This window comes from Mustela nivalis, assembly GCF_964662115.1.
Source record: "Mustela nivalis genome assembly, chromosome: 1".
NCBI classification, from domain to species: Eukaryota; Metazoa; Chordata; class Mammalia; order Carnivora; family Mustelidae; genus Mustela; species Mustela nivalis.
In genome coordinates this window covers 125,988,890-126,016,765 of record NC_139020.1, presented here as the reverse complement: position 1 = coordinate 126,016,765, position 27,876 = coordinate 125,988,890, and the positions used below count along the sequence as shown (strand labels likewise).

The following is a 27,876-nucleotide window of genomic DNA, read 5'->3' as shown; positions in this document are numbered from 1 at the left end:
TCACAGATAATAAACCTGACAGAAACATGATAAGAAAACTACAGATTGACATCCCTCATGAACAGAGACATAAAATTCCCCATAAAACATTAGTAAACCGAATCCAGCAATATACAAAAAGGATAATTACATATGATTAAATGTATATGAGAAGTTAACCTTGAAAAATCACTAATTCAAAAAAATTAACTAACTCACTACATTAAAGGAATAAAAGATAAAAACCCAGATCACCCCAGTAGGTGCAGAAAAAGCATCTGGTAAAATTAATAACAAAAACTGTCCAAAAACTAAGAACAGACATAAACTTTCTCAGTCTGGTAAAAAGCATCCATAGCAAACCCTACAGCTGACATCATACTCAATGGTAAATTATTAAATTTTTATTTCTAAGATCAGAAACAAGGCAAAGATGTCTACTTCTACCACCTTTATTCAACCTTGAACTGGAGGTCCTAACCAATGTATAGGAACAAGACAAAAGCATAAAAGTTGGAGTGGATGTACTAATAAAACACAGATCATGGGATTATGTGTGTAAAAAATACTCTAAAGTCTACTTATATACTACTAAAACCAATCCGTGAATCTAGCAAAGTCTCAGACTACAAGGCCAATATTAAAAAATAAATTGTATTTCTATATATTAACTGGAAAGTATAATTTAAAATCAATACTGTAACAAAAAACATCAGAACCTAGAAATAAATCTAACTAAAGATATGTAAGACCTCTACACTAAAAACTAACAAACACAGCTAAGAAAAATTAAAGATGACCTAAGTAAGTAGAGATAATCATTCTTTTAGATAAGCCTCAAAAGTCAAGATGTCAAGTTTCTCAAATTGACCTATAGATTTAAAGTAATCCTAGTGAAAATCCCAACAGACCTTTTTGAAAAAACAAATTAATTCTAAAATGAAACTAAAATGCCAAAACAACCTTGAAAAAGAAAAAACAATGTTAGAAGACTTGCATGACCTGATTTCAGAACATGATCAGAACTATAGTAATCAAGAGATTGTGGTTACTGATAAAAAGACAGACATATCAGTGGAGCAGAACAGAATCCAAAAATAAACCTACAGATATAGGTCCAATGGAATTTCAACAAGTATTAAGGCAATTCAATTAAAGTGATGCTAAGGCAACTGATAAAAGTAAAGGGGAAAAAATCTACCAATTCAAACTCTAGACAGAAACCAAGGTTCTAACTAGAAAACATTTTCTTTGAAGACACCAGAACAATTTTTACACAACACTCCAATAGAAGGTTGAAAAAAGACTAGAGTCTGCTAACTTTCTCAAGCTTCAAAAACCTATTTGGACCTCAACCTGTGCTGGCATGCTTATTACCCTATTCATCCATCCATGACCCTCCCCCAGTCCCCATGACTCCTTCCTATACCATCAACCCCTAAAACCACTGGGACTTTGACCAACTTCCTCCCCTTGAGGCATAGCTGACCCTGGAGAGCCTTAAGGACTCATTCTCCCACCCTCAGTGGGCATTGCCCTGAATCTCTAAAACCACTTCAGATGTTTATTTAAGTACCCTTATCAGAAGTCCTGTTACCTTTCAGATATACACCACCAAACTATGCCACCTTCTAGTCTTCCTAGCATTTTAGCAATCTCATTCATTGAGGACTCCGGAACCAGTTTATAAAATTTCTATGCATCCTTATTCTCTGACTTGTTATGGCAGGTTCCACTGTCCTTGAGACAAATGCACTCTTCAACCTGACCTTCAAATGTTCCTTTTGTTCCTCAACTCCCAACAACCTTCTCTTATAACAAAGCAACCCATTTCTATATAGGGGCAGTAGCAATATGTAAATTGCTCTATCTCTAAAATCTTGAACCGTAACATCTCAATAACTAGTGGCTCTTCAGCTCTTTCCCTTCATTGTTACAACTGCTGTTTTCTGGGCTCATAAGTTCTCCAGTATTCAAAATCCTCTTCTTTCTCTTAATGGCCTCAACCCCAATTACCATAATTACTTCCTTACTAGTATTCTCAATTTTCCCCCACCAACCTATGTAAGACATGCATACCCAACCCTAAAAAACAGCCATTCTTGAACTGACCTGACTTCCCTACCCTCTTTCTTCTCTGTTGCTATAACTGAGGGCTGCATAATCCCGGATGAAGGCATTCCATACATGAGAATCACCACAAAACCCTATCTTCTCCCCTCAACAAATAATATCCATAAGCTGCTGACAGTCTGGAGTTCTGAGATCCATATCTATAAACACTTAATGGCCACCAAAATAAATTTTGAAATTTACTACTCTAGATTAAGGTATTTAAATTGTAATGTGATCGTTAAATAGAGTTGATGTTTTCCGACTACAGATATTTGAAAACATTTCTTTATCAAATTAACAAAAATAGTCTGTTTTGTCATAAGATAGGTTCCTATAACACCAATTAGCTTGTAAGTGGTTATTAAATAAAATAACAATGCCAGTATAACACAAAAATTATGATGGTTCATTTGAATTTTCCCTGGCAAGGGGAACGGAGTTAGGAGGTAAAAGTTTTAACTTCCTGTGGAAAACTAAAAGACCCTCAATCAGGCTCAGCTACTGCCAAGCAGGAGCCCTCTCTGCCCTATTTTAAGAAAACTAAAAATGAGCACCTGCACCCAGGGCTTCCTGCTCAGAGGAGCACAGCCAGCCTACACAGTTCCTGGAACACAGCAAGCTGTACTTTCTCTTGTGCCCACCTCTATGGCAGCTCCACTGGCTTAGAAATCTAACACATCTGCACTATCTCAAGACCATACAGACCAGCAATTTCCAACCTATTACATTTTAATATCTTTTAACTCTCCTCTGAGGCAGCCTCAGCTGTGTGAAGTGGTTTGACTGGGCTGTCCAAGTTATCTCATAAGGTACCAATTATACTTTTGTTAGTACTTGGTTTGAAAATTGCAGAGGTCTTGAATGGTCTGCCTTTAACCTTATTTTTCCCATAAGTCCTATTATTTTTAGTGAACAGGCAATCCTCAAGGGTTTGGTTTTTTTTTTAGGAATGCATTTGATGTTGTAACAAAAACATTTATATTCTTTAACTATAATTCTGAATGTTAGCATACAGCAAGCAAACAATTTGTGAATATATATCAAAGTTTTATGAATATTTATGCTCTTTGACCCAGTCATTCCACTTCTAAGAATCTACCCTAAGGAAACCAAATATAGATACAAATATTTATGTACAAAATTATTAATCAAAACAATATTTAAAATTGAAGAAAAGATGGGGCGCCTGGGTGGCTCAGTGGGTTAAGCCTCTGCCTTCGGTTCAGATTATGATCTCAGGGTCCTGGGATTAAGACCCACATTGGGCTCTCTGCTCAGCAGGGAGCCTGTCCGCCCCCCCCCCCCCGCCTGCCTCTCTGCTACTTGTGATCCCTGTCTGTCAAATAAATAAATAAAATCTAAAAAAAGTAAAAAGAAAAAGAACAAAATAAAATTGAAGAAACAAAAATAAATGACCAGCAACAGAGCAGCCATCAATAAACTTTAATGCTATACACCCATAACAGAAAATAGTTTTCAAGAGTTTCTTTTCCTTTCTTTTTTTTTTTAAAGTTTTTTTTTTTTTAAAGATTTTATTTATTTATTTATTTGTCAGAGAGAGAGAGAGAGAGCGAGCACAGGCAGGCAGAGTGGCAGCAGAGGCAGAGGGAGAAGCAGGCTCCCCGCTGAGCAAGGAGCCCGATGAGGGACTCAATCCCAGGATGCTGGGATCATGACCCGAGCAGAAGGCAGCTGCCCAACCAACTGAGCCATTCAGGTGTCTCGAGTCTCTCTTTCTTTGGAGGAGGAAAGAGGTGGTACCCCAAGCCATTACACTCCTTTAATCAAATCTCTCCCTGTTCATCTATGTGATATATTAGGCTTCCCCTTTAAAGACAGGTTTTAGTGGCTAAAAAACAGAGAAGTCATGAACAGGACTGTTACAAACACATTTTAATAAATTGGGTTTTGCTTAGACTACAACATAAAATAAAAACAGTTAAGATACAAATCATATACAGCACATTTTTAACAATCTGGCACCTAGAATACATCATCCATATAATAAGCGTTAAATAAATGTTCAGTGAACTAAAGGTAAATGTATATGTATACAAATGATGTGTCACTCCATTTCTCAGAGAAGAATATTAATAAATATATAATAAATATTAATAAATATTAATAGTGATTGATTATAAATGGTGGATTATGGATTATTTTTTATTGTATGCTTTCATTCTTTTTCTTTTTCTTTTCTTAAATTTCCTGCAAAAGTTAAAATGGGAAAAAACTGGTTTTTAAAAACATGTTTAAAGAAATACACATATATCTGTAGCAATTCATTGAACAAAAATCCAGTTACTGACTAAAGTAATACATGAAGGTCAGTAAGAACTAGAGAGAAAGCCTTCAAGAAATGAAATTCAACAAAAAATTGGCAAAGATTGTATCTTTGATATAGTAATATTAACACTAGTAATGATAAATTATTAGTGACGAAAACACCTTCCTCTTTCCCTTAAAATACCCAGGTATACCAAAAGGTAAAATCTGGTAAAGCACTAAGAACTGGAAAGAGAAGATCAAAGAATTTTCACATGCAACACTAACAAAGGGGCTGAAATGAGAAGAAAATCCTTGGAATACCCATGCTCACTATCTGAATGACAATTAATACAGGAAACTCTGAACATGACAGAGAACGCAATAAAGCATTATCTTTCAGGGGAATAACAAGCAGGCTGGAAATTCTATTCCAAAACAAATTTTCATCAGATGTAAAGGCAACAGATTATAAGAAGCCCTCAGAAAATAGACCAATTATACATTCTTCCCCCCCCCAAAAAAGTTACTCTAAAACATTAAGATATTAATAACAGTTTTATTTTAAACAGGATGATAAAGAAGCACTGTATACTGATAAGAGGTATAGTCTACGGCTATACCACCCTGAACGCGCCCGATCTCGTCTGATAAGAGGTATAATTCACGGCAAAAGTATTATAATCCTGAATCTTTACAGCTCTAAACCACAATTTCAAGCATCCAAAAATCCTGGGGCACCTGGGTGGCTCAGCTGTTAAGCATCTGCCTTCAGCTCAGGTCATGATGCCAGTCCTGGGATCGAGCCCTGCATCGGGCTCCCTGTTCAGCAGGAAGCCTGATTCTCCCTCTCACACTCCCCCTGCTTGTGTTCCCTTTCTCACTGTCTCTCTACTGCTGTCAATTAAATAAAAAAATAAAATCTTAAAAAAGGAAAAAAAGAAGAGTCCAAAAATCCCCAAATATTAGAAAGACAAAGAGAACCTAATGGAAGTAAAACCTTCCCCAAATATTAGAAATATGGAGAGAACCCAATTTAAGTATAATCATGGTACAAAACTCTTAGTCTATGACTGATACTAGCATATAGGGTATATAATTTATAATATATATGTATATATATATATACACACAGCTATAATTAATATGATAGATATATAGACACACCAAGAAAACACATTATAGGAAATTCAATTCTTTCAAAGGATCTGTAAAAGACTCAGAAAAAGTGATCAGCCATAAGGAAAGCACAATCAGTTTTTTAAAGCAGAAAATGTACAGGCCATAACCTGACCACAGGGCATTAAGAAGGAGGCAGGGAGGAAAGGAAAACTTAACACTACAAATTTTGAAGTATTCTCTACCTCAAAAAGTTACCTATATTCTTAGCCATTACATGAAAGTTCAACAACATTTAAAAAAATGAGAACATGGAAAAAATATTGAAAAGATATTTACCAAAGATTACCAAGGCATGGTAAAATAATGTATATTTTTCTTCTTTATGGTTTTATACACTTTCAAAATAACAAAGTATGTTTTTACCTTGATAATCAGAAAATATAATTAATGAAATAGAAGAATTTTCAACAAACTGATTTTTGGAAAAGATAAAATCTGTGGAGAACATCATGCTTTGTTTTTTAATATACTCTTTCTCTTTCCTTCCCCATCATATGTTCGCAAATTTTTTTTAATATTTTAGTTTTTTTATTTGAGAGAGAGCAAGAGCAAGAATAGAGGGAGAGGATAAGCAGACTCTCCACGGGAGCAGAAAACCTGATGCAGGGTCCATCCCAGGACCCTGAGATCACGACCAGAAACAAAGGCAGATGCTTAACTGACTGAGCCAACCAGGCACCCCTTACAAAAAGACTTTTTAAAGAAAAAGTGAAAGAGGGTGGAGCCTGGGTGGTTCAATTGGTTAAGGGGCTGCCTTTAGCTCAGGTCATGTCCCAGGATCCTGGGACTAAGCACCGCATCCGGCTCCCTGCTCCATGGGCAACCTGCTTCTCTCTCTTTACTGCTTGTGCTCTCTCTTGTGCACACTCTCTCTCTCTCTCAAATAAGTAATAAAATCTTAAAAAAAAAAAAAAAACGAAAGAAAAAGTAAAAGACAAATGAACATGGGACCTAGAAAATTAACTCTTTTCTAACTGCTGCCCATTATTAGTTTGTCAAATATCACAAAAGCAATTAAATTCAGTCTCAAAGCAAAAGTAGCAGATGACAGGATTATAATTATCTGCAAGTGATGTGGTAGGCTCCACAGAGGTGAAGTGGGCAATGGGGAATAGTTAAATGGGCAACAAGGGAAACAATCTATTCAGTAACGCTTTGAGCGAGTCAGCAGCAAGCCAGGAAATATGTAACTCTAGGAGACCAGGACACAGAACCTGGTTTCAGTAGAAGGGAGTGATGGAGAAAGAAGGTTGGTGTGCCCTGGTGAGAAAAAGGAAGTTCCAAGGGCAAAGAAGTGGACTTGGACCAAGTCTAAAGTGGCCATATTTCAGTGTCTTATTTGGAAAATAGACCTGGGAATTAGAACACCAACATGGTCAAAGGAATAATAGCTAAGAAAAAAATCTGGGCAGGTTTTAATATCCTTTGGGATAAAGAGAGAAATAAGAACAACTCAGGGTATGAAGTTATGAAGGAACATCTTATAGAAGTCAGATGATTCCAACAACCCTAACAGGTCAAAGATCATATAAGTAAATATCACTGACCTCAACAAGGAAAAGTATGCAGAGTCACATCAGGGTCTTTGGGCAAAACAATCAAAACAGGAAAGGAAGGATGTAATGCATGATAAAAACTGGTCCCTTAATAACAATCCAAAAAGGAAATTAAGAAAACAATTCCATTTATAATAGCATCCAAAAGAATGAAGTACCTTACAATAAATATGAACAAAGGTTTAACAAAGAAAACTATGAAACACTGCTGAAAGAAATTAGACCTAAATAAATGGAAAGGCATCCCATCTTCATGAACTGGAAGACTCGCTATTGTTAAGGTGGCAATACTACCTTAAGGGATCTATCTACTGGTACAAATTCTATCAAAATTCTAATTATCTTTTTTTTTTCCTTCAGAAACGGAAAAGCAGATTCTCAAATTAATATGGAATTGCACATAGCTCCCAACAGCCAAAACAATTGAAAAAGAACATAGCTGAAGAATTCATAATTTCTGATTTCAAAACTCACCACAAAGCCACAGAAACCCAAACAGTATGGAATCAACATAACAACAGACATGTAGACCCATGCAATAGAACTGAGAATCCAAAAATAAACCTACATATTTCTAGCTTACTGATTTTTTACAAGGATGCCAAAAACACTTAATGAGTCAAGAATAGCCTCTTCAATAAATTATGCTGGTACAACTAGATGACCACACACAACAGAATGAAATTGGACCCCTACCTCATACCATATATAAAAACAATTCAAAATAGATCAGCAACCTAAATACAAACCCTAAAACTAAAACTCTTAGAAGAAAACATAGGGGTAAATCTTTATGATCTTGAATTTGTCAATGGGTATGTCAGTAAAAGCATGAGCAACAGAAGTAGATAAACTAGACTTCATAAAAATTTAGAACTTCTGTACATCAAAAGACATTATCAAGAAGGTAAAGATAATTTACAGAATGGAGGGAAATACTGCAAATTATGTGTCTGATAAAGGTCTGGTATCTACAATATACAAAGGACTTACTCATCAACAACAACAACAACAACAAAACCTCAAAAATTAGGCAAGGGACTTGAGTAAACATTTCTTCAAAGATACACAAATGGCCAACAAAGATATAAAATGATGCCCCAAATCATTAGTCATTAGGAAAATGCAAATCAAAACCACAACATGGTATCATTTCAGACCCACTAGGACAGCTTTAATTAAAACAAACAAACAAACAAAAAACCAGAAATAGGAAGTGTTAGCAAAGATGTGGAGAACTGAAACCTCTATACACTGGTAGAAAGGCAAAATGGTTCAGCCACTGTGAAAAACAGCTTGATGGTTCTTCAAAAAGTTAAACATTGGGGCAGTGGGCTGACTCAGTCAGCTGAGTATGCAACTCTTGATCTCAGGGTTGTTAATTCAAGACCCAGGTTGGATGTAGAGTTTACTTAAAAAAAAAAAAAAAAGAAAGAAAGAAAGAAAGGAAGGAAGGAAGAAAAGGTTCAACATAGAACTACCATATAGCCCACAATACCACTTCTAGGTATATATCCAAAATTGAAGACAGTCAAGTACATTTATACACATTCATACCAGCATTACTCATAACAGTAAAAATGTGAAAACTGCCCAAAAGTCCATCAACAGACAAATGGATAAATGAATTTTATATATATATATATATATATATATATATATATATATATATATATATATATGTATTATTCAGCCACATAAAGAATGAAGTACTGGTACATGCTATATGTGGATAAAACTCCAAAACATTAGGCTACTAAATAAAAGAAGCCAGACAAAAATCTCTCACATTGTATAAGATACAATATATAAAACCCAGAATAAATAAATCCATAGATACAAAATGCAAATTGGTGGTTGCCAGGGGCTAGGGGAAGGGGGAGGAGAAGAGTGCTTTATGGGTAAGGCGTTTTTACTTTGGAGTAATGGAAATGTTTTGGAATAAGAAGTGGTGGCTGTACATGGCACAAGTACTAAATGTCACTGAATTGTTCACTTTAAAATGGTTAGTTTTATGTTATGTGAATTTCACCTCAATAAACTGTTATTTTTAAAAAAGGAAAGAAAAAGAGCTGGCCTCTTCCTGCCCACATGGGGAGAGAGTATAATAAAATTGGCTTTCAGTGACTGGAAAGAATTATGAGGAAACTATCACTTACAAGAGAAAATCAGGTCTCAGTTAAGCTGAAGAGATAAGAGAGATTATGAAAAGAATCAGAAAGGACCTCAAAACTGAACTAGAGCTCTGCAAGATTAAGGGAAAGGACCAGCAGAAAAGAGAACACAGCAGGCAAAGTAGAGTGGGTTGAAGGATATAGTGGCTGCTGGAAGATGGACAGGAGTAAGAATGGACAGCCACAGACTGAAGAGGTAGCATTTTGTTATTTTACTAAGTGTAATTTTTCTGTTCTAATAAAGAACAAAGAACATTTCAACTGTTCGATTACAATAACCAGACTTAAATTTTTCACTGCCAATTCCAACAAAGTAGAAACGTTGCTCTTATTAGAAATGATGGCATTTGTTCATAAATTTTATTTTTAAACAACCCCAATTCCAAGCAAAGAAACCAAAGTTTTCCCAAAACTCTCAACTCTCATTAAGAAAATTTCATTTTCCCCATACAATCTTAAGTCCAAACTTTTTTTTTTTTAAAGATTTTACATATTTATCAGAGAGAGAGCACAGGCTGGAGGAGCAGCAGGCAGAGAGAGAGGGAGAAGCAGGCTCCCTGCTGAGCAAGGAGCCCAGTGCAGGACTGGATCCCAGAACCTTGGAATCATGACCTGAGCCAAAGCAGGTGCTTAAGTGACTGAGCCACCCAGGTAACCCTTAAGTCCAAACTCTAATGCAAGTCCTGTGTCCTACATGATCTGGCCTGTCTAGCTCAAGTTCAAATAACTCAACAGTTCAAAAAATTTTCCAAATGATTTTAACTATTGGTTTCTCAAGGCCACAACAACAACTGAATAGTGCCAATGAGGAACCCATCTCCCTTTATAAAAAGAGCTACCTTTAATAGCACTTAATAAAATACATTCCAAGGAGCTGTTCACGCATCTGTCTTCCCTATTACCCTGTACACCTCACAAGCAGGGTTGGGGTCTTAGAATATTTGTAGCCATTCAAATGTTAGATGCACAAATGGCAGCCTGTTGATAAAAATCAACTACATCAAAGATGAACTTTAAGGGAAATGATATTTTAAAGAAAACATCCGGAATCAGTTAAGGCAGGAAAACAAAAGTGATGTAGTGGAAACAGAGCTAAAGCAGACAGTTTACAAATAAGTAACTGAGTGAACTTTGGCAATCAATTATTTAACCACTTTCTCTAGGCATCAATTTTCTCAACTATAAAACAAGAGAGTTAAACCAGATGAGGTTAATGTCCCTCTCCAGCCACAAAATTCTATTATTCTATGATATCATCTATGATTTCCAAATGTCAGCAAAACCTCTATTAAATTCTATGATATCATCCAGTTTCTAAATGCTAGTCAAAACCCAAGTAAAAAATTTATTTAGTCAAGTTAATCTAAGTTCTGAGTATAGTGTAGAACATGAGCCAGAGGAAAAAAAGCCAACATCACTTACTATGTATGAGACCACTAAATACTCTGTATTTTAATCAATGCTGGAAGAAAATAAATATAGCGATCTTATTTCAAATATTCCTGGTTTATGGAAACTAATAAGCTGAAATAGATACAATAAAATAATCTGCCCATTAGAATCTAATAAATCTAGCTATAGTCAAATTATAACTAGGAAATTGGTTGAGACCCAATGTTTAACTATACCATAAGACAAGGAATTTACAAATATTAGACTAAAGGAAAAGAGCATCCTTTCCTCATAATTTAAAAAGAAAAAGCACATAAATCTTCAATCTCTGTAACTGTTTATACCATAATCTCTTATAGATTAAATAAAATTTTTCATGTAATCCTCTACCATTTCACCATTTTCCTCCAATCTTTCTCCTACAACCTTAAGCATCTCCACAGAACTCAACTGAGAGCATATACATGTACACAGAGAGAGTAGAAAAAGAATAAAAGTGAGCTTCGAAGAGAAAAAATGGTATGCCCGATTAACAATAGGAGCCAATAGTAAATATGCTCCTTCCCTTTCTCCAGACTACCTCCTCATCTCCTGCCTAAAACTGGCCTCCTGGGAGGAAAGGCAAGCAGGCCTGCCCTCTTGGTCCCTGAGGTATCGCTAAGGAGTAAACTTCACAAAAGGGAATCTCTTGGTGCTCCCAAGGAAAAGCCAAGCATCTGCAATCACAGAGCACCTTTCCTTACTTTGCCGCTTCAGAAAATAAACATGATAACACGGTCAAAACCAACAGTCTACTGAAAAACAATCCACTGAAGTGGCTATTTGTTGCCACTGATTTAACAGATCAGGAAGCTACAGGGTGCAAAGATGTATTTTACTAAGCACCTCTCTTCCCCTCTCCTCTAGAGATTACATTTCAGAAAGTAGCTTTCGATATAATTCCATGATCCCTGAAAATGGAAGCCCAAAGCTATCCATCATAAATACCGTGCTCAGGTTTATTTCTCCCATACATGTGATGATATCACCTGTGTGGAATCAAAGGTAGAGTAAGGTCACTTTTGATTTCAAATGGATGACTCAAATGATGAATGTCACCTTCCCCATCTGAAAATACTATAGTAGATGAAATATTATAAGAAATTATAAAAAGAGGTAGACACTAAAATAGAAGATAAAGGACAAGATTTTGGGTCTAATCAACGTATTTGTCATCTTAAAAAAAAAAAATCCATAAAAGAATGCCTCCAAAGATGTGATTTGTGCCACAACTGCAAAGGTGATAAAAGTGCTTCCCAAATCCTATCCCAGGAAAACAAAAGATAAAAACAACCCATAATCTCTAGCACTAGAGCATAACATATGAAGCATGCCCTGCCATAACACTGCAATGTTCCAGTATCTGGTCAAAAGATACTCTAGAAAATAATTTATCATTGGTTCCTGTCTTATTTAAAAAAGAAAATAATCTGACCAGCTCAAACATGCACTGCAGGTACGGCTCTGCAATAGAGATGGAATAAATTAGCATTTGATGTGACCATCAAACTTACTTCAACTTACTTCATAGCCAACCCCTATTAATAACTCAGAGTCAAAGGGCTCAAAGCACAATGGAGAACTCACAAGAGTCACTTCTCCCTGCCAGCAACTTGCACTGCAAAGTGCTAACTTGAAGTCCAGTTACAAAGCTACACAAATTCTCTTCTCAGGCAAGTCACTTAGCTCTCTGCTAGAAGTCAGTTCCATGAGGGATATTTATCTGTTTTATTAAAATATTATCTATTTATTAAAATATATTAAGCCCCTAAAATAGGGCCTAGTAAATTGACATCAGTAAATAATTGTTTGGAGCCTGAGTTTTAAGTGTTGCTAATAAAGATAATCAATCAACCAAGTTAATGTCTAAGTGACCTCTCTTTCAAACATTCTATGATTTTAGTTTTCAGCCAGAACCATGCAAATCTCTCACCAATAACTAAAATAAATAGTTTTGATCATTATGTAGCATTTTCACATACATTATACCAACTGTGATAAAAGACATCCTGTTGTGGTTGAAAAGCATCTCATCTTATAAAGAAACCAACACTCACATTAATTAAATACATATGCCACAAAATGAAATTAAAACTTAAAAATGCAGAATTCAGTATTGTCCCACACCACATTATCTACTATATTCCCATATTTGTGCACATGTGCATACACACATATACAAACCATAAAATGTTTTTCTTTAATTTGGACTAAATTCTCTTTTGACAAATAATTTGTTAGAAAAGAAGCAAACAATCATAAAGATAATCCTTGGGGTGCCTGGGTGGCTCAGTGGGTTAAAGCCTCTGCCTTCGGCTCAGGTCATGATCCCAGGCTCTCTGCTCTGCAAGGAGCCTGCTTCCTCCCCCCTCTCTCTCTGCCTGCCTCTCTGCCTACTTGTGATCTCTCTCTCTCTCTGTCAAATAAATAAAATCTTAAAAAAAAAAAAAAAGATAATCCTTGACTATTTCCACTTATAGATAAGAGAGAATATCAGGACCAGATTAACTCCCTTTCTGAGATAGCCAAGAACCATAGAAAATATGAGAGTTCAGAAAGACAAAGACAGCTAGAGAATGCAGGATGAAGTACCACAGAAGAGAAAGCAGAAGAATACTTTAACGATCTGCAGACAGTTGTCCTCCAGTCTTCAGCTAAGTACTATCAGAGGATGGATAAGGAAGCTATACAAGGTCAGAGAAAGGATAAAATGTACAAACCTACTTACACAGGATCTGGAATATCACTGTTCCCACCAGTGAGACTGGAAAACCTCATGATTCACACAGGTTACCAGAGAAAGTACACAAAGGGGTCTTAACTCAGTAGTGGGGAATAACTAGCCTACACAGCATTACTCCTGTCCTATCTAACAAATCCAAAAAGCAAGATCAGAAGGATCAAACTGCTGCCAAGTAACTCAACTGAGTTCCGGAACAAAACCCAAGAATATTTATAGGAATACAAAAATATTCAGCACGTACCAGACTAATAATCACAATGCCTGTCATTTGCTCAAAAGCTATCAGGCATGCCCCTCCCCCCAAAGGAAAAGACATAAATGGATAGATAGATGATAGATAAATTAATTGAAACTAATCCAGAACTGGCACAGACATTAGAATAAGCAGACAAGAACATTTAAACAACTATTGCAACTGTACTTCAAGTGGTCAAAAGTAGAGACATGAAAGATATAAAAGGACACAAATCAATCTTCTACAGGTAAAAACTGCAATGTGTATGATGAAAAAATGCACTGGACAGAATTAAGAGTAGCTTAAGCATTTCAGAAGAGAAGATGAGAAACTACACTTCCCAGCTTTTAATAATTGGAAAAGGCTTTCGCCAGAATCTCTCTTGAATACTTTCCATCCTTCAAATGTCCTACAGACCAGAAGCCTGCTGGGAGTTGCTAGTCAAGCTTTGGAGTGGCAGTATATGGGAAAGACAACGTGGTAGGTATAGTGATACTGATTTGTTTATACAGAGTATAAAGCTATGGAAGGCAAGATGGGGGACACCGTACCCAGAGAGAGGGCTACAAAGAACAGAGATGGGAAGATTAGGCAACCTCAAAGAAAATAAGGTATTAAAAACTAACTTACTTAAACTCCCATTCATAAATACAAGTAAGTCCAGCCCAATTTCCCTCTTGGATAATAACTCAGAAGGCAATGGAAAATGGTAAAGAGAATGAAGACCCCATAAGGCATAAGACAGTGGATCTCCCCTAAAAAAAGTATGATTTATTCATTCACTGAACTTTTACTGGACATCTACTATATGCCAGGTATTGCTTTAAGTGCTGGGGATATAGAGTGGAAAATATAAAAGGTCTTTACTCAAACAGAACTAATTTTTGTATAGGGAGAGACAGAAACAACAAAAGTATCACATGCTTAAAATAAAACACGGTGATAAGAACACAATGGCACTGGGGGTCAACCCTAGAAAGGTAGGGCTCTCTGAGGCAGTGACATTTCAAGTTGAGATCGTAAGGCTCCAGGCCTATAAAGATCAGGAGAAAGTGTGTGAGGCAAAGCAACCATCAAATGCAGAACCTAGGGTGAAAAAGAGCTTGGCACCAGAGGAATTAAACACACGGGAGATGAAGGGGGATAAAAGAGAAAAGAGGTGGCAGGCAAGAGTCTCCATATAAACATTTATCTATAAATCAGAAAGATCTGGGGGCACCTGGGTGGCACAGTGGATTAAGCCTCTGCCTTTGGCTCAGGTCATAATCTCAGAGTCCTGGGATCGAGGCCCCCCATTGGTCTCTCTGCTCAGCGGGGAACCTGCTTTCCCCTCTCTCTCTGCCTGCCTCTCTGCCTACTTGTGATCTGTCAAATAAATTAATAAATTAAAAAAAATCTTTAATCAGAAAGATCTGAACAGCATACATACTTGATGTTTATGAACTGTTAATTTCTTAGGTGTGATAATGATTATTATAAATTTTTAAGTCCCTATCTTTTAGAGATACACACTAAAAAGTGTTCATGAAATTATGCGTCTGAGTTTACTTCAAATAATCCAAGTGAGGAATCAGGGCAGTGAGGGCAAAGGAGTAGATTAGGAAGTGGAGAGATACAGGCCAAAAAAAAAAAAAAAATGGCCGCTAGTTGATAATTGTTGAAGCTAGATGATGGGTGCACATAGGTTCATTCTATTACTCTATTTTTGAATGTATGAACTTTTTTGAATGTATGAACTTTTCCATAATAAATATATTTTTAAAAGCAAATTTATTTCAAATAAATCGGGATTTGGGGGGTGGTAAATTTATTCTATATGATACAATGATGGGTACATGATACTATACATCTGTTAAAACACATACAACACAATTATGTGAATCTTAATGTATGCAAATCTTTAAAATTTTGTGGAGGACATCAAGGAATACCAGGATGAAATACAGGATGTAATGTGCCCACTTCCAAAATCAGCTTTTGTGGGACACAAGATACAACCATAAGCTTTCATCAGAGGTCCCTACAAAGCCCCAAAGTCTAAGTCAGCACAGTACACAAAACTTAATACAGCTGGGTATCCATGCCTTTGTCTAGAGAAAGGCCAGAAGACTTTGACAAAATGAGGTTGAGAACCACTGATATTTCTTTTACCAGCAACTTCCTAGCTGATAACTGAGTTACTATTGCTTGTAAACTAAATGGTAGTTATTTCACTGCCATAGTCTGCTTTCCTTGCAAGGACATTATTACACAGCCATTCGCACAAGTAAGTAATAAATACCCTCAGTGAATTTTACAACTCTGAAAGAGTTCTGAGAGGTATCTACCCTACATCCCCCAAAACAGGAAGGTGGCAATCCTTTTACAACACCATATTTCATTTAATTGAAATTGCACCATTATTTTTTGTGCCACTAAGAAAGATTAAAAAGATTAACTCATGACTTACCATTGATTGGAAAATGGTTCCAATTTCAGAGATGTTCAAACATGGGAAAACTGGACACCTTATAATCAGTGAAACATGACATTCAAAAAAGGTCATGAGTTGGGCCCCATCTCTGATCTCCTAAATAAATTGCTCAGGAAAGGTCTAGGAATCCATATTTTATTTAAGCCCCTTAGATGATTCCAGAGATAAGGACTAAGTAAACTGCTAACCTTCAGAGGCAGCACAGAGAAAGTATGCACTTTGGAGTCACAAAGCCCCAGACATCTCTGTGACCTCCTGTGAATTCTGTAATTTCCCAGAACCTCAGCTTTATCTATTAAAAAAAAAAAGTCAATGCCACCTACTTTGTATGGTTGATATAACAAAAAGAGAACACATGTGAAGTACTTGGCATATAGCAAGAGGTATACTAAAACACACATATTTATATAAGAATGTATTTCTTTTTTTTTTTTTAAGATTTTATTTATTTGACAGAGAGAGATTACAAGTAGGCATATTTATCTCATGAACAAGCATGAGACCTATGAAATTACTTTTCAGAAATATTCTACCACTCAGCAGTAACACTTGCTGGGCACAGTAAAAGAATTGTTCACTAAGTATTTATTATGTAACTCAGCAATATACACACACTTGTTTTGGCACATCACATCTTAAGAGGTCACACATGAATGAGAGTTAATAACATTTTGATCAGAAAATATTATACCTGATTTGCATTAACAAGGGTGACACAAAAAAAGCACTTTTAAGTATAATATAATTTCAGGGTAGCTAAAGGCTGTGTTTCATATCTAAGTATTTGCTTTGTTTTGTTTCAGTAGGTACAGCTGGCAAGTTTTTCCACAACACTGGCATAACTGCATTAGGCCACAAAACTAATGCCATACAACTTCTCAATTCAGGATGCTCAAAAAAATTTCCCTCAGATTTCATTTGTTTCTAAAGTGACCCTTAAAATCCAAACAGTGTTTTAGGCAGCACCTTCAGAAATGACTAGTCAACTCAGGATGTGACTCATAGGGGACAGGTTTAACCATAATTGGACAGAGTTCTCCCACATGTGTAGCATGAAGAAGGGGAAAAAAAAACTCAAAACCCACAATTGCACAATGTCTCAGACTTGCTCTTCCAATGAAGAACACATGGACTCAAATTAATGCTGCATTAATGCCACCAATCCCACCCAAAATGCCCAGGGCTGAGAGTCTGCTGCGGGGTGCTAACCGACTCCACCAGCAAGCACCCCATACCTCTTAGGTTATGCCAGACACATCAGTAGAGAGAACACTCTCACTGCTCTCCCCCATCAAGCACTTGGCCTGAGGTTTAAGAGGAAAGAGAGGTGCTTTGAGGAGAGGAACACATGGCTCACTTTATTTTTCTTTTCCTCAACCTCCTCCCAAATGGAAAGAGTCCCTCAGTTCAGCAATCCAAATCTGAACCCTGGCGTTCTAACTCCTCTCTTTGCTTTAACGTCAGGTCTCCTCCACTAAGTCTTTCCCAAACTCCCTGCACATTCCTCACAAATCCATCCCACTCCTTCACTACCCTAGTTGATCCCTCTTATCAGCCCAAGGCTGATTTTGTCCCATTCCCAAATCCAGCTTGTCTTTTTCCAACCCCCTTTCCACTGGGGCCAAAAGTCATCTTTTCTGAAACCCAGTCCTGTTTGTACATTCTCCTTTCCTAAATTCTTCCAACAGCTCCTCGTTACCTACGAGATGAAATTCAAACTCCTAATCCAATCTCAACCTACCTCCCAGCTTTACATTCTGCCATGCCCTGGCTTTGCCAATTTTTCTCATTTTAGCCACATTAGATTTTTCCTACTTCCTGATTTCACACCCATCTACTTTCATACATCTGTAGCTTTTTCATGCTGCTTTCCCACTCGGAAAGAACTGCTCTTCTTTTCTACTTATCAAACTCATCCCCAGGAGGCTCAAATGTCTCCGTTCCTGGAACACTTTCCCTAAACGCTCTAAGGCTCTTTCCCCTTCCCCTTTCTAGAGTCAAAAGTCATCACTCCTACAATAACTTACTTATGTAGGTCAGCAGTGTGACTCTTATCTCATTGTTACAGTCCTCATCATAACTGTCTCCCCTCCGAAATTTTGAGTTCCTCAAGAAAAGGAGTTTAATAATTTTGAGTCATCATTTTCTACAACAAAATATGATTGGGCTTCAAAGATTTTTACTAGACTGATCTGAAGAGCATTGATCTCAACTTGTATTTAACTGACTTTAAATAAGATGTGAACAATGCTTAACTCTTCCAAAGGGTATTTACTTTAATAGAAAAGCAAGTTACCCCAAGTGAGTATCTAATGGGCGGGAGGCATAGTCTATTCTTAGAAGACCCCTGATCCTTACGGAGTCCCTATCACTACCACCACTGATGCCATTTCCAGTTTATACAATAGCCCTCATCCCTCGGCATCTCGCTAGGAGCAAACTCCTAGCACTGCCCCAGCCACATACAAGTTTCACAAGCCCTGGATTCCAGGGAACTCAATACTATTAAAACTATTATTAGGATACATGGAATTACTTATTATTATATAATACAATTAGAGCGGGAACATGGGAAGATGCAGATTATGGTCAAGAGCACGAACATGTAGCCACGGGCTTTCAGATTCTACTTCTCGAGTGTTTTGGTTAATCACGGCTCCCCCAGAGCTGACAAAGAGGCAAGATGGATTCTGGATTCTGGATTCAAGCAGGACTGAGTCAAGAGGGGACCATTTACTCACTGCCCAAAGGCTCCCAAATCAACATCCTCACCAGTAAAAATGGGGAAATGCATGACTACATTGCAGCCTGTTAAGAAGAGTAAATGAGAGCAGTGAAACTGGGCTTGGGGACACAGTAATGCCACATGGAGAGTAAAAGCCCCTGTGGCTTTTGGAGCCCCTGTACGGATAGACTTCCATCAGGACTATATGCCCCACAACCAAGGAACTGGGTTAGCTACATACTTCCTCCAAGTCTGTTTCCTCATCTATAAAATGAAAATAACAGTACATACTTAAAACAGGAATTACCTTTGTGCCTGACAAAGAAAGGCAAAAGACTGCTACCTGCCAGCAGCATTCTAAAAAGTTATCAACTACTACTCTTCTAAATATTATTACAAAAAAACAAAAAAAGCTATCACACATCAACAGCTCTTCAATACTCAAAGCCCAGGGGCGCCTGCGTGGCTCTGTGGGTTGAGCGTCTGCCTTCAGCTCAGGTCATGATCTCAGGGTCCTGGGATGGAGCCCCGCACTGGGCTTTCTGCTCAGCAAGAAGCCCACTTCCGCCTCCTCTCTGCCTACTTGTGAACTCTCTCTGTGTTAAATAAATAAATAAAATATTTTTTTAAAAAATACTCAAAGCCCTACCTAAACTGTCATTTATATATTGCAGAATGACCACTGACCTTTATCCTGGTTTCATCCCCAAACTCCTCTGAATGATACTAATGAAATCACAAAGATATTAAACCACAAAGAGAAACAGAAAGGGAAAGAAGACCACATAATATACACTTCAACAAACTTTTCTAAGAGGGGAGTCACTGCACCTCAGGACACCTGAGGCACCAAAGGCCAGCCTGACGCTCAGGCTTGACAAAAGGGAGCATCTAAAAGGCGTGGGCCACCAGATCCAACAGAAGACCCTAAGTTTTTTCTGAAGAAACTGAACCACAGAGGCAGAACTGTAAAGGGAAGTCAAAGTCTACAGCTTGAATGGTGGCATCCCTCCTCAACCAGATAACCCAAACCCAGGCAGCCAGTGTATTACCAAACACATCAGAGGCAGGCTATTCAAAGTATCTTCTCTGCAGACGCTGACTGTTCTCAGGTAAGATGTGAAAGTGCGGATCTATGGGGTAGAAGCACAATGAAAAGTCTACCTGTACTTGAAAGGAAGTCACTAGACCACCACCAGCACACACTCTCTCTCCTAATCAGCTTTTCAGCATCTCACTCTTAATTGCAGACAGCCAAGGATGATCAGATGTTTGTGATCTAAACAACCACAAGAACCCTGAAATGAACAAGCACTGGAGGAAGCAGAAGAAATATTAAAAACATATTAAGCACACAGAAAAAATGAAAAATACTTATACACACACCTCAAAGCCAATATATCCATGAAGAATAAAATGGAAACAGAAAATGAAATTAAGTGAAAATGAAAACAGAAAAAAAGAGCTCCTGAAACTTAAAAACATCATCATTAAACTTTAAAAATAAAAGTTTAGAAGACAAAATTGAGATCATTCTTACCCACATACTTTCTATCTCCAAATACAAAGATATAAACAAGAGGCAACACAGGTTAAGAGTATTTGAAGATCAATTCCAGGAGATTCAGTAATCAAACCAGTATGTCTCAGAAAGAAAAAACAAAAAATGAAGGGTAGGAAATTATCAAAGTAAGAGACATTTTGGAAAACTTAAGAATATGAGTCTCTAGATCCAAAGGGCCTACTAAAACAAGACAGACAACAAGCGAACAGAAGGAAGGACCCACACAAAAGTTTATAAAATTTCAGAATGCCAGGGGTGCCTGGGTGGCTCAGTCAGTTAAGCATCTGCCTTCGGCTCAGGTCATGATCTTAGGATCCTGAGATTGAGCCCTATCTCGTTCTCTGATGAGTGGGGAGTCTGCTACTCCCTCTCCCTCTGTGCTCTCTCTCTTTCAAATAAATAAATAAAATCTTTTTAAGAATAAATTTCAGAATGCCAGAGAAAAAGACCCTGAGCCTTAATAAAAACAGAAAAATAAAAACAATCAGATGGCTTTGAGTTTCTCTTTAGAAACCCTTAAATCCAAAAATAGTGTGAAAATGCCATCAAAATTATGGGAAAAAATACACTTTTTGCCTACTATTCTAAATGTAGCCAAATTATCTATAAAGGACCTATAAATCATCTATAAAGCAGCTAGGGTAGATACCTTCAGACATGCAAAGCCTCAAATAATTTACCTCCCATGCATACCTTCTTAGGAAGCTACTGAGGATACCTGTTAGCAAAATGAAGCAAACCAAGAAAAAGAAAACAAGTGATTCAGGAAACAGGCTCTAAGGCAGGAGAGAAGGGAAGAGATACCACAAGAAAAACAATCCTACTGTCCATACTGGAGTAAGAGGATGGAAGGCTCCCAAGCAGGGAGTCTCTAAGATGAAACCAAAGAGAACTGAGAGATGATTTGTGCTACCTGGAAAAAAAAAAAAAAAAAAACATCAAAAGGCATTGAACATATTTCTTGGGGTATCTGCGGAATGTAGCCATAGATATATGAAAAACTAATCAAAAAGTTGGAGGCAATTATTTGCTCCAGGGAAAACATAAAAGTATAGGGAAAAAAAAACCCATAACCTGGTATCACTATTTAACTCAGAAGTGAGCAATAAGGATATACGCAACAATGTAAATACTGATTGTTGGTTTTACCAAAAATTATTATGTAGCTATACCAAGAGCCTAGAGAAAAGGGCAAGTGCTCAATTATGATATTAGGCAATCAAATGCTTATTCTACATTAATTTCAAAATATGAAAGTAAAATACAGGAAAATAAATAAATAAACAGAACTAGTATGAGATGGTCACTTCCAGTAGCACCTGAAGGATAAAAGGGCCATGGGTACGATACTGCTGTGTTTTATGTTAAGCTTTTTAGCACTATTTGATATTTAAACTGTGTACACGTATTAACTGGATTAAAACAAGTTATTCTCATATCAAGGGCAATTAGTTCAATTTATAAAGCTGTCACTATCAAGTTCATTTATAAGTTTCTTCTATTTTTTTTAAAGAATATTTATTTATTTATTTATTATTCAGATTATTTATTTATTTATTTATTTGACAGAGAGAGAGAGAGATCACAAGTAGGCAGAGGCAGGCAGAGAGAGAGACGGGGAAGCAAGCTCCCTGCTGAGCAGAGAGCCCAATGCAGGCCTCCATCCCAGGAACCCCAGACCATGACCGGAGCTGAAGGCAGGGGCTTAATCACTGAGCCACCCATAAGCCCCTATTTATAAGTTTCTTACTTGGAATTCCAAACTCATAGTCTTAGAAATGTTATAAAATGATGATTAGTTTCCCAGACCAGCTTTCAGAGGCATTTAACCTATAATGATGCAAACACACAGTACGAACTATTATATCAAGTAGTCTTAAACACTTTATTAGAAACTGCAGTCTGAGAACTCAAGATGCCTGGTACAAGGGCACCTGGGTGGCTCAGTGGGTTAATAAGCATCTGCCTTCGGCTCAGGTCATGATCCCAGGGTCCTGGGATCCAGCCCAGCATCGGGCTCCCTGCTCAGTGGGAAGCCTGCTTCTCCCTCTCCCACTCCCCCTGCTTATGTTCCCTCGCTCACTGTGTGTCTCTCTCTGTAAAATTAATAAATAAATAAAATCTTAAAAAAAAAAAAAAAGAGATGCCTGGTACATATCTGAGTCTTACCCACTTGTTCTTCCCCACCCAGGAGCAGCCAAGGAATACTACAAAGGTAGAGTGGATAAAGGAGATGGGCTTAGATCTGGCAAGGAGAATCAGAATTTAACAGGTCAGCTCTATTTGTATTAGGAAAAATACCACTGGAATTCCCTCTTGTCCCAGAAGTTGATCAGTGAAGGGCTCGTCCCTCCCTGCCTCCCAATTGCCCATTCCTGGGCAAAAGGTGGATGCTCATCAGTCAGGTGACAAATACATATACATTATTTCAAATATTAATTAGCAATGACAAAACTTCTATATAAACAAAGTCTTCATTAAATTTAATAAAACTTTGTGGCCTTTGTCAACACTATGTTTAATTTTTTTAAATGATTATAAATTGTGTGACCTTGAAAAGGCTAAAGCCTCACTTTCTTCAACTCTAAAATGGGAGTAATGGTATCTACTTAACGGGGTCACAAGAAAATTAGAGGAAATGATGTGTATAAAACATGCAGGGGCCAGTAAATGGCAGGCACTCCATCACTGTCAGCCTCTGGTTGTTCCCTATCCCCTACTCCCACCTGGCTGGTTTTTAATATGCACTCTTTTATATAAACAAAGTCACAAATTATATACAAGCTTTTAACCAAAAAAACCTTTTAAAACCATGCAGAATGCATTAATATTTTTAAAATAATTATGTGACAGGAGTCTATTTGTAAGCATTATTTTTCCTTAACTTTAGTCTTGTGCTCCAAGTATCAACATAATTTTCAGTTTTAATTCATTTCAACTAAATTTAGCTAATTCAACTAGACTAAAAAGAGGATTAAGAAGGGCAGAACATTACAAAAACACAGCATTCTTCTTTGATTAAAGACTACAAACCATATATGTAACAATGTCTAAACAAGACTGCTAAAAGCAATACGATTCCAACATTGAATCGACTTCAAAAAAAAAATCTTATAAACTTAAAAAACTAAAACTAAAACTGACAGATAATGGATGATTTAAAAAAAAAATCACTCAGATGTACCACAAACTGAGATTAAATAAATGTTATTTTGTGCCACAACACACATAGGAAAGCCTAACACACAAAGAATATCTAGGTATCTTTAACTACCAAAGACTTCCCATTTGGGGCCATTTTTATCAGACCTTTCTCTAAGGGCTCATTTCCAGAATCCACGGTCTCAGCACAAAAACACCATTATTTTTCAAATTAATTCCCCAAACGACAAAGCTAATTAGGTGGAACAGAACAACCAACTGACCCAAAGCTAGTTCTCCTTTCCTTACAAGGTATTCAGAGTAGGAGAGTGGCCCTGAAATACAAATCGGTCCACAGTCCCGCACATCCAAGACAAGAACCGAAAAGATACTGTGGAAGTTAGCAGATCTGCAACCCAGAGATTCATTCTCCATTTAAAAATATGCTTATCCGTCACAAGACTTGGAGACTACCACGAACATGCAGTGCCCCTCTAACCTCTCCCCTCCCCTCCCCTCAATTTTAAAAACAAGTATGATAACCAGAAAGTGAGAGTACAGAATTGTGGCCTCTACTGGGGCATCAAAACCACAGCCAGAGGTTAGCAGGCTTGGTCTAAATAAAACGTGGACTTCGAGATATCCAAAATCCAGGACCCTACAATGACACGCCTAGGAAGGGTCAAAGGAACTTGATGCATCACCGAAGAAAAGTTTGGGCGCTTTGAATAGGGAATAGAGCGAAAAGCCTAAGAGGCTGCGGGGAAGACGGAACCCGGTGGATTCCCAGTTTGTCGCGGCGGGACAGCGAGGACGTAGGGGGTGGGCGGGAAGGCTGACCCCGTCCGGGGGCCGGGCAGGGACCACACCTCCTGGCCAGCCAGGCAGGCAAAGGCCGGGGCCCCGAGACAATCCCGGGTGCTGGGACAGGGCAAAGGCTGGGGCCCCGAGACGACCCCGGGGGCTGGGACGCTACCTGGCCGCGGTCCCCGCTCTCGCGCCGGGCCGCGGACGGCCGGAAACAGCCGGGGTCGGGCCCGACCTGCCTACCCCGACGCAGACGGCCCCACTCACCGATGAGCCGGCGCACCTCGTCCTCGCTCAGGTAGAGGCTCACGCTGGGCCCCGCGGCCGCGGGCGACAGTGCGGGAGGCCGCGGGGCCGGGGCGGCGGCGGCGCCCGGCGCGGGCAGCAGCGGCAGCAGTGCGAACAGGAGGAGCAGCGGCGGCGGCGGGGCCCTGAGGCCGCGGGTCCCAGGGAGGCGGCCCCGGCCCCGCGGCCCCGGCCGCGCCGCCCCGCGCATGGCCGCCGCCGCCGCCGAGGAGTGTTGGCCGCCCGCCGCGCCGCCACCACCCACCCCCGGCCCCGAGCCCCTCACAGCCCCGAGCCGGGGGCGGCCGCCCAGGTCATCGCGCCGCCGGCCCGTGGCAGCCGGACGCCGCTTCAGGCCGCCGGAGCGCGCCGGCGCCGCCGCCTGTTCGGCGGCATCGTCTAGGGCCGGGGACTGGCCGCGGAGGCGCGCCCGTGCGCGCTGCCGCAGCCCCGAGATCGCGCACGCACGCACCGTCAGCTCCCTGCTGGCCGCGGCGGGGCTGGGAGCGCTTTGGATTTCAAGTGCTGCGGTCGGCCGAGGGCTCCCTGGGCACCCTTTAAAAAGGAGCCCGTCCCCGTCCCATGCTGTCACCAGCCTGAAGTTTGTTCGCCTTTTGTCTGTAACACACGCCTCTCCCCGCGCGCGACACAAAGTCCAGGCAGTTAGGCCCGGGCCGCGGCTGCCACTGTGTGGGCTCCCCAGATCGAGGATAATGACTGGATGCAGACGCTCTGGTAGCAACAGAGAAACCTGATTTTTTTACTGAGAAAATGGTGAAAAATTGAAAGCATCTTTTATCCCACCATCGGATGTCACCATTAAGATTTCTGTGTCACTTCCCATGGGTAAATACTGTATGCATTTATTCTCCAAAAAGATCCTGCTCAGCGAACTTTAGTAAACTTACCCTTACACGTTACGAATTCTTACTTTTTATAGTCGTTCTGCGTCCCCATTATCAACCCTCATCTGGGGTTGTTAACCTGTGGTGTGCAGTAGTGTGTGTCTGTGTTTCTCTAGGTACGTTTCATCATTTGTTCTACCGAGTCCTGGCCCCCTAAAGAGGGTAAGAATCGCGGATACACCTCGGCTTTTCGAAACGCTGCCGAATGAGCGAGCCCATGCCCGGACCTCCAGGTCTCGGGGTGCACTTATGTGAGCACCCACCGTCGCGCTCACACTTGCTCCAGGTGCTCCCCCTCTTGGTTGGGACTGCGGAGCATCCCTTCCTGGTCGGCTCACCTCGCCCCTGCGGGCAGGTCCGCGCCCTGACCCCCTGTCACCCCCCGGCCCCGCGCCTCACTGCGCAGCTGCTCCCGGAGCAGGCCCAGTTTCCCAGCGCAGTTGCTGCTCCCGCAGGGAGGCCCTGGGAGGCGGCCTTTTTTTTTTTTTTTTTTTTTTGAGGCGGCTTTTTTTTATCCTCTCGGGAGGGTGGGGGGAAGACTGATGAGGCGGGAAAGTCCTGGAACTTTCTTTTCTCCTTCTCTAGTGAGAGCGTTGGATTCCATTTAGAGATCGGCAAACCTTGATTTGCCAAGCTTCATCCCCGGAGTTGTGTCCATCATCCTACAGGAGGAGGCTGAGACGAAAGTGAGGAAAGTGAGAGCTGAGGAAACGTGCTGCCCCAGAGAACGGTAAAAAATCACAAAGATCAGGAAAAAGCCTTATGTTGGGGCAGCCGCTGCTACCTATTGGGGGACCAGCGCTGTTAAGAAGAGCTTGGGGCTGGAAATGTGCTGTGTGAATAAGGATGTCAATTCAGACAGGAGGCATTGTTTTAAAGGATGGCATATTCCCTGCATTTTTCAAAATGGCTCACCGTCCGCCAGGGAGGAAGCTCCTGTCTTGAAGGCAATCTCCTCGTATCAGTGACTTCTTGACTGTAGTCTGCGATGTAAACACAGCAGAGTGGTCAGTCAGGCCTGGCTGGGCTGTGGTACTTGTAAATCGTGTGACCTTGGGAAAACTAAACCCCAAGCCTCGTTCTCTTCATTCATAAAAGAGGGATGATAATGCCAGACTCACAGGGCTTTCCGTGGGATTTGATTGGAGAATATGTGAGTAAAACCCCCAGGCAAAGTGTCACACCCATTGTTATTGTTATTATAATGAATCCCTTCCCTATAATGACCGTTTCCTGAAAAGTTTAATCACCAGTTACCAGCAAACCTTTGAAACCAGAGATGCTGAAGAACTTCATTTCATACATCACCATGCCTGGCCTAGAGCTGAGCTCAGTGCATCACGCCTGGTACCCAGACACAGGGGTAAGGAAGATGCTTCCTTTAGGACGTGTGATAAACACATGTTCATTGCACATTTTCGTCAGGGATGTGAAGAAAAAGTTGATGGTTCTCAAAGTATGGTTCCCAGACCAGAGGTACTATCACCAGGCAACATGTAGAAATGCAAACTCCGGGGCGCCTGAGTGGCTCAGTGGGTTAAAGCCTCTGCTTTCTGCTCAGGTCATGATCCCAGGGTCCTGGGATCAAGCCCCACATTGGGCTCTCTGCTCAGCAGGGAGCCTGCTTCCTCCTCTCTCTCTCTCTGCCTCTCTGCCTACTTGTGATCTCTGACTGTCAAATAAATAAATAAATCCTTAAAAAAAAAAAAAAAAAGAAATGCAAACTCCTTGGCCGCACCCCTGACTAATAAAAGTATCAATCTCAGAGGGTAGAAACATAGAGAGGTGGTATATAAATTTCATTATTTGTTCTAAAGAGTTCCTGTCCCCCCAGAGAGTATCCCAGGCCCTTCAGGTGATACTAGCCACTCTGTCAAGAAAATCTCAACTCTACGGGCTCTTCTTTGGGTTGTTGTAGGCCTCACTGGCCTCCCTGCTTTCCCCTTAATCCTTAACTAATCTAGTCCATTCTCAACATAGCAACCACAACTATCCTATTATACACAACCAAATCATTTTGTTACTTGGCTCGTAAGATTGCTGAGGGCTCCCTAATTCATCTAGAATAAACGCCCAAGTCCTTACAAGCTGTCAAGGCAGTTCTCATTCTCCATCTTCTTCCCTTCCCTTCTGATCTTCTCTCTTACTCTCCCTCCCACAAGGACTTTGCTGTGCAAGGCAACAGACTTCAGGGCCTTTGCCCTTCTGGCTCTGTACCTGGAGTACTAGTTCTGACTTTCACAAGGCTGCATCTCTTACCTCTTCAAAATTGTATTCAGATGTTAACTTCTAAATA

The 27,876-nt window shown here is 39.6% G+C and overlaps 1 protein-coding gene and 1 long non-coding RNA gene across 4 annotated transcripts in view; one reads left to right on the top strand and one right to left on the bottom strand.

Annotated features, from left to right (window-relative positions):
- RYK (receptor like tyrosine kinase) overlaps window positions 1-25,077 on the bottom strand; it is an 86,366-nt gene extending 61,289 nt beyond the window's left edge. For both annotated transcript variants that reach the window (XM_082718846.1, XM_082718847.1), the window contains exon 1: window positions 24,658-25,077. In XM_082718846.1, the coding sequence (XP_082574972.1) occupies window positions 24,658-24,886 (229 nt within the window). In that variant the 5' untranslated portion in view covers window positions 24,887-25,077. The remainder of the gene's footprint in view (window positions 1-24,657) is intronic.
- On the top strand, window positions 24,254-27,268 carry LOC309858689. Of its 2 annotated transcripts, none has more exons than XR_014308304.1 (3): window positions 24,254-24,688; window positions 25,697-25,742; window positions 26,166-27,268. It is a non-coding gene; the product is annotated as an uncharacterized lncRNA (long non-coding RNA). The 2 variants fall into 2 exon arrangements; XR_014308305.1 differs by lacking the exon at window positions 24,254-24,688 and adding an exon at window positions 25,142-25,521.
- The last annotated feature ends 608 nt before the right edge of the window (window positions 27,269-27,876 follow it).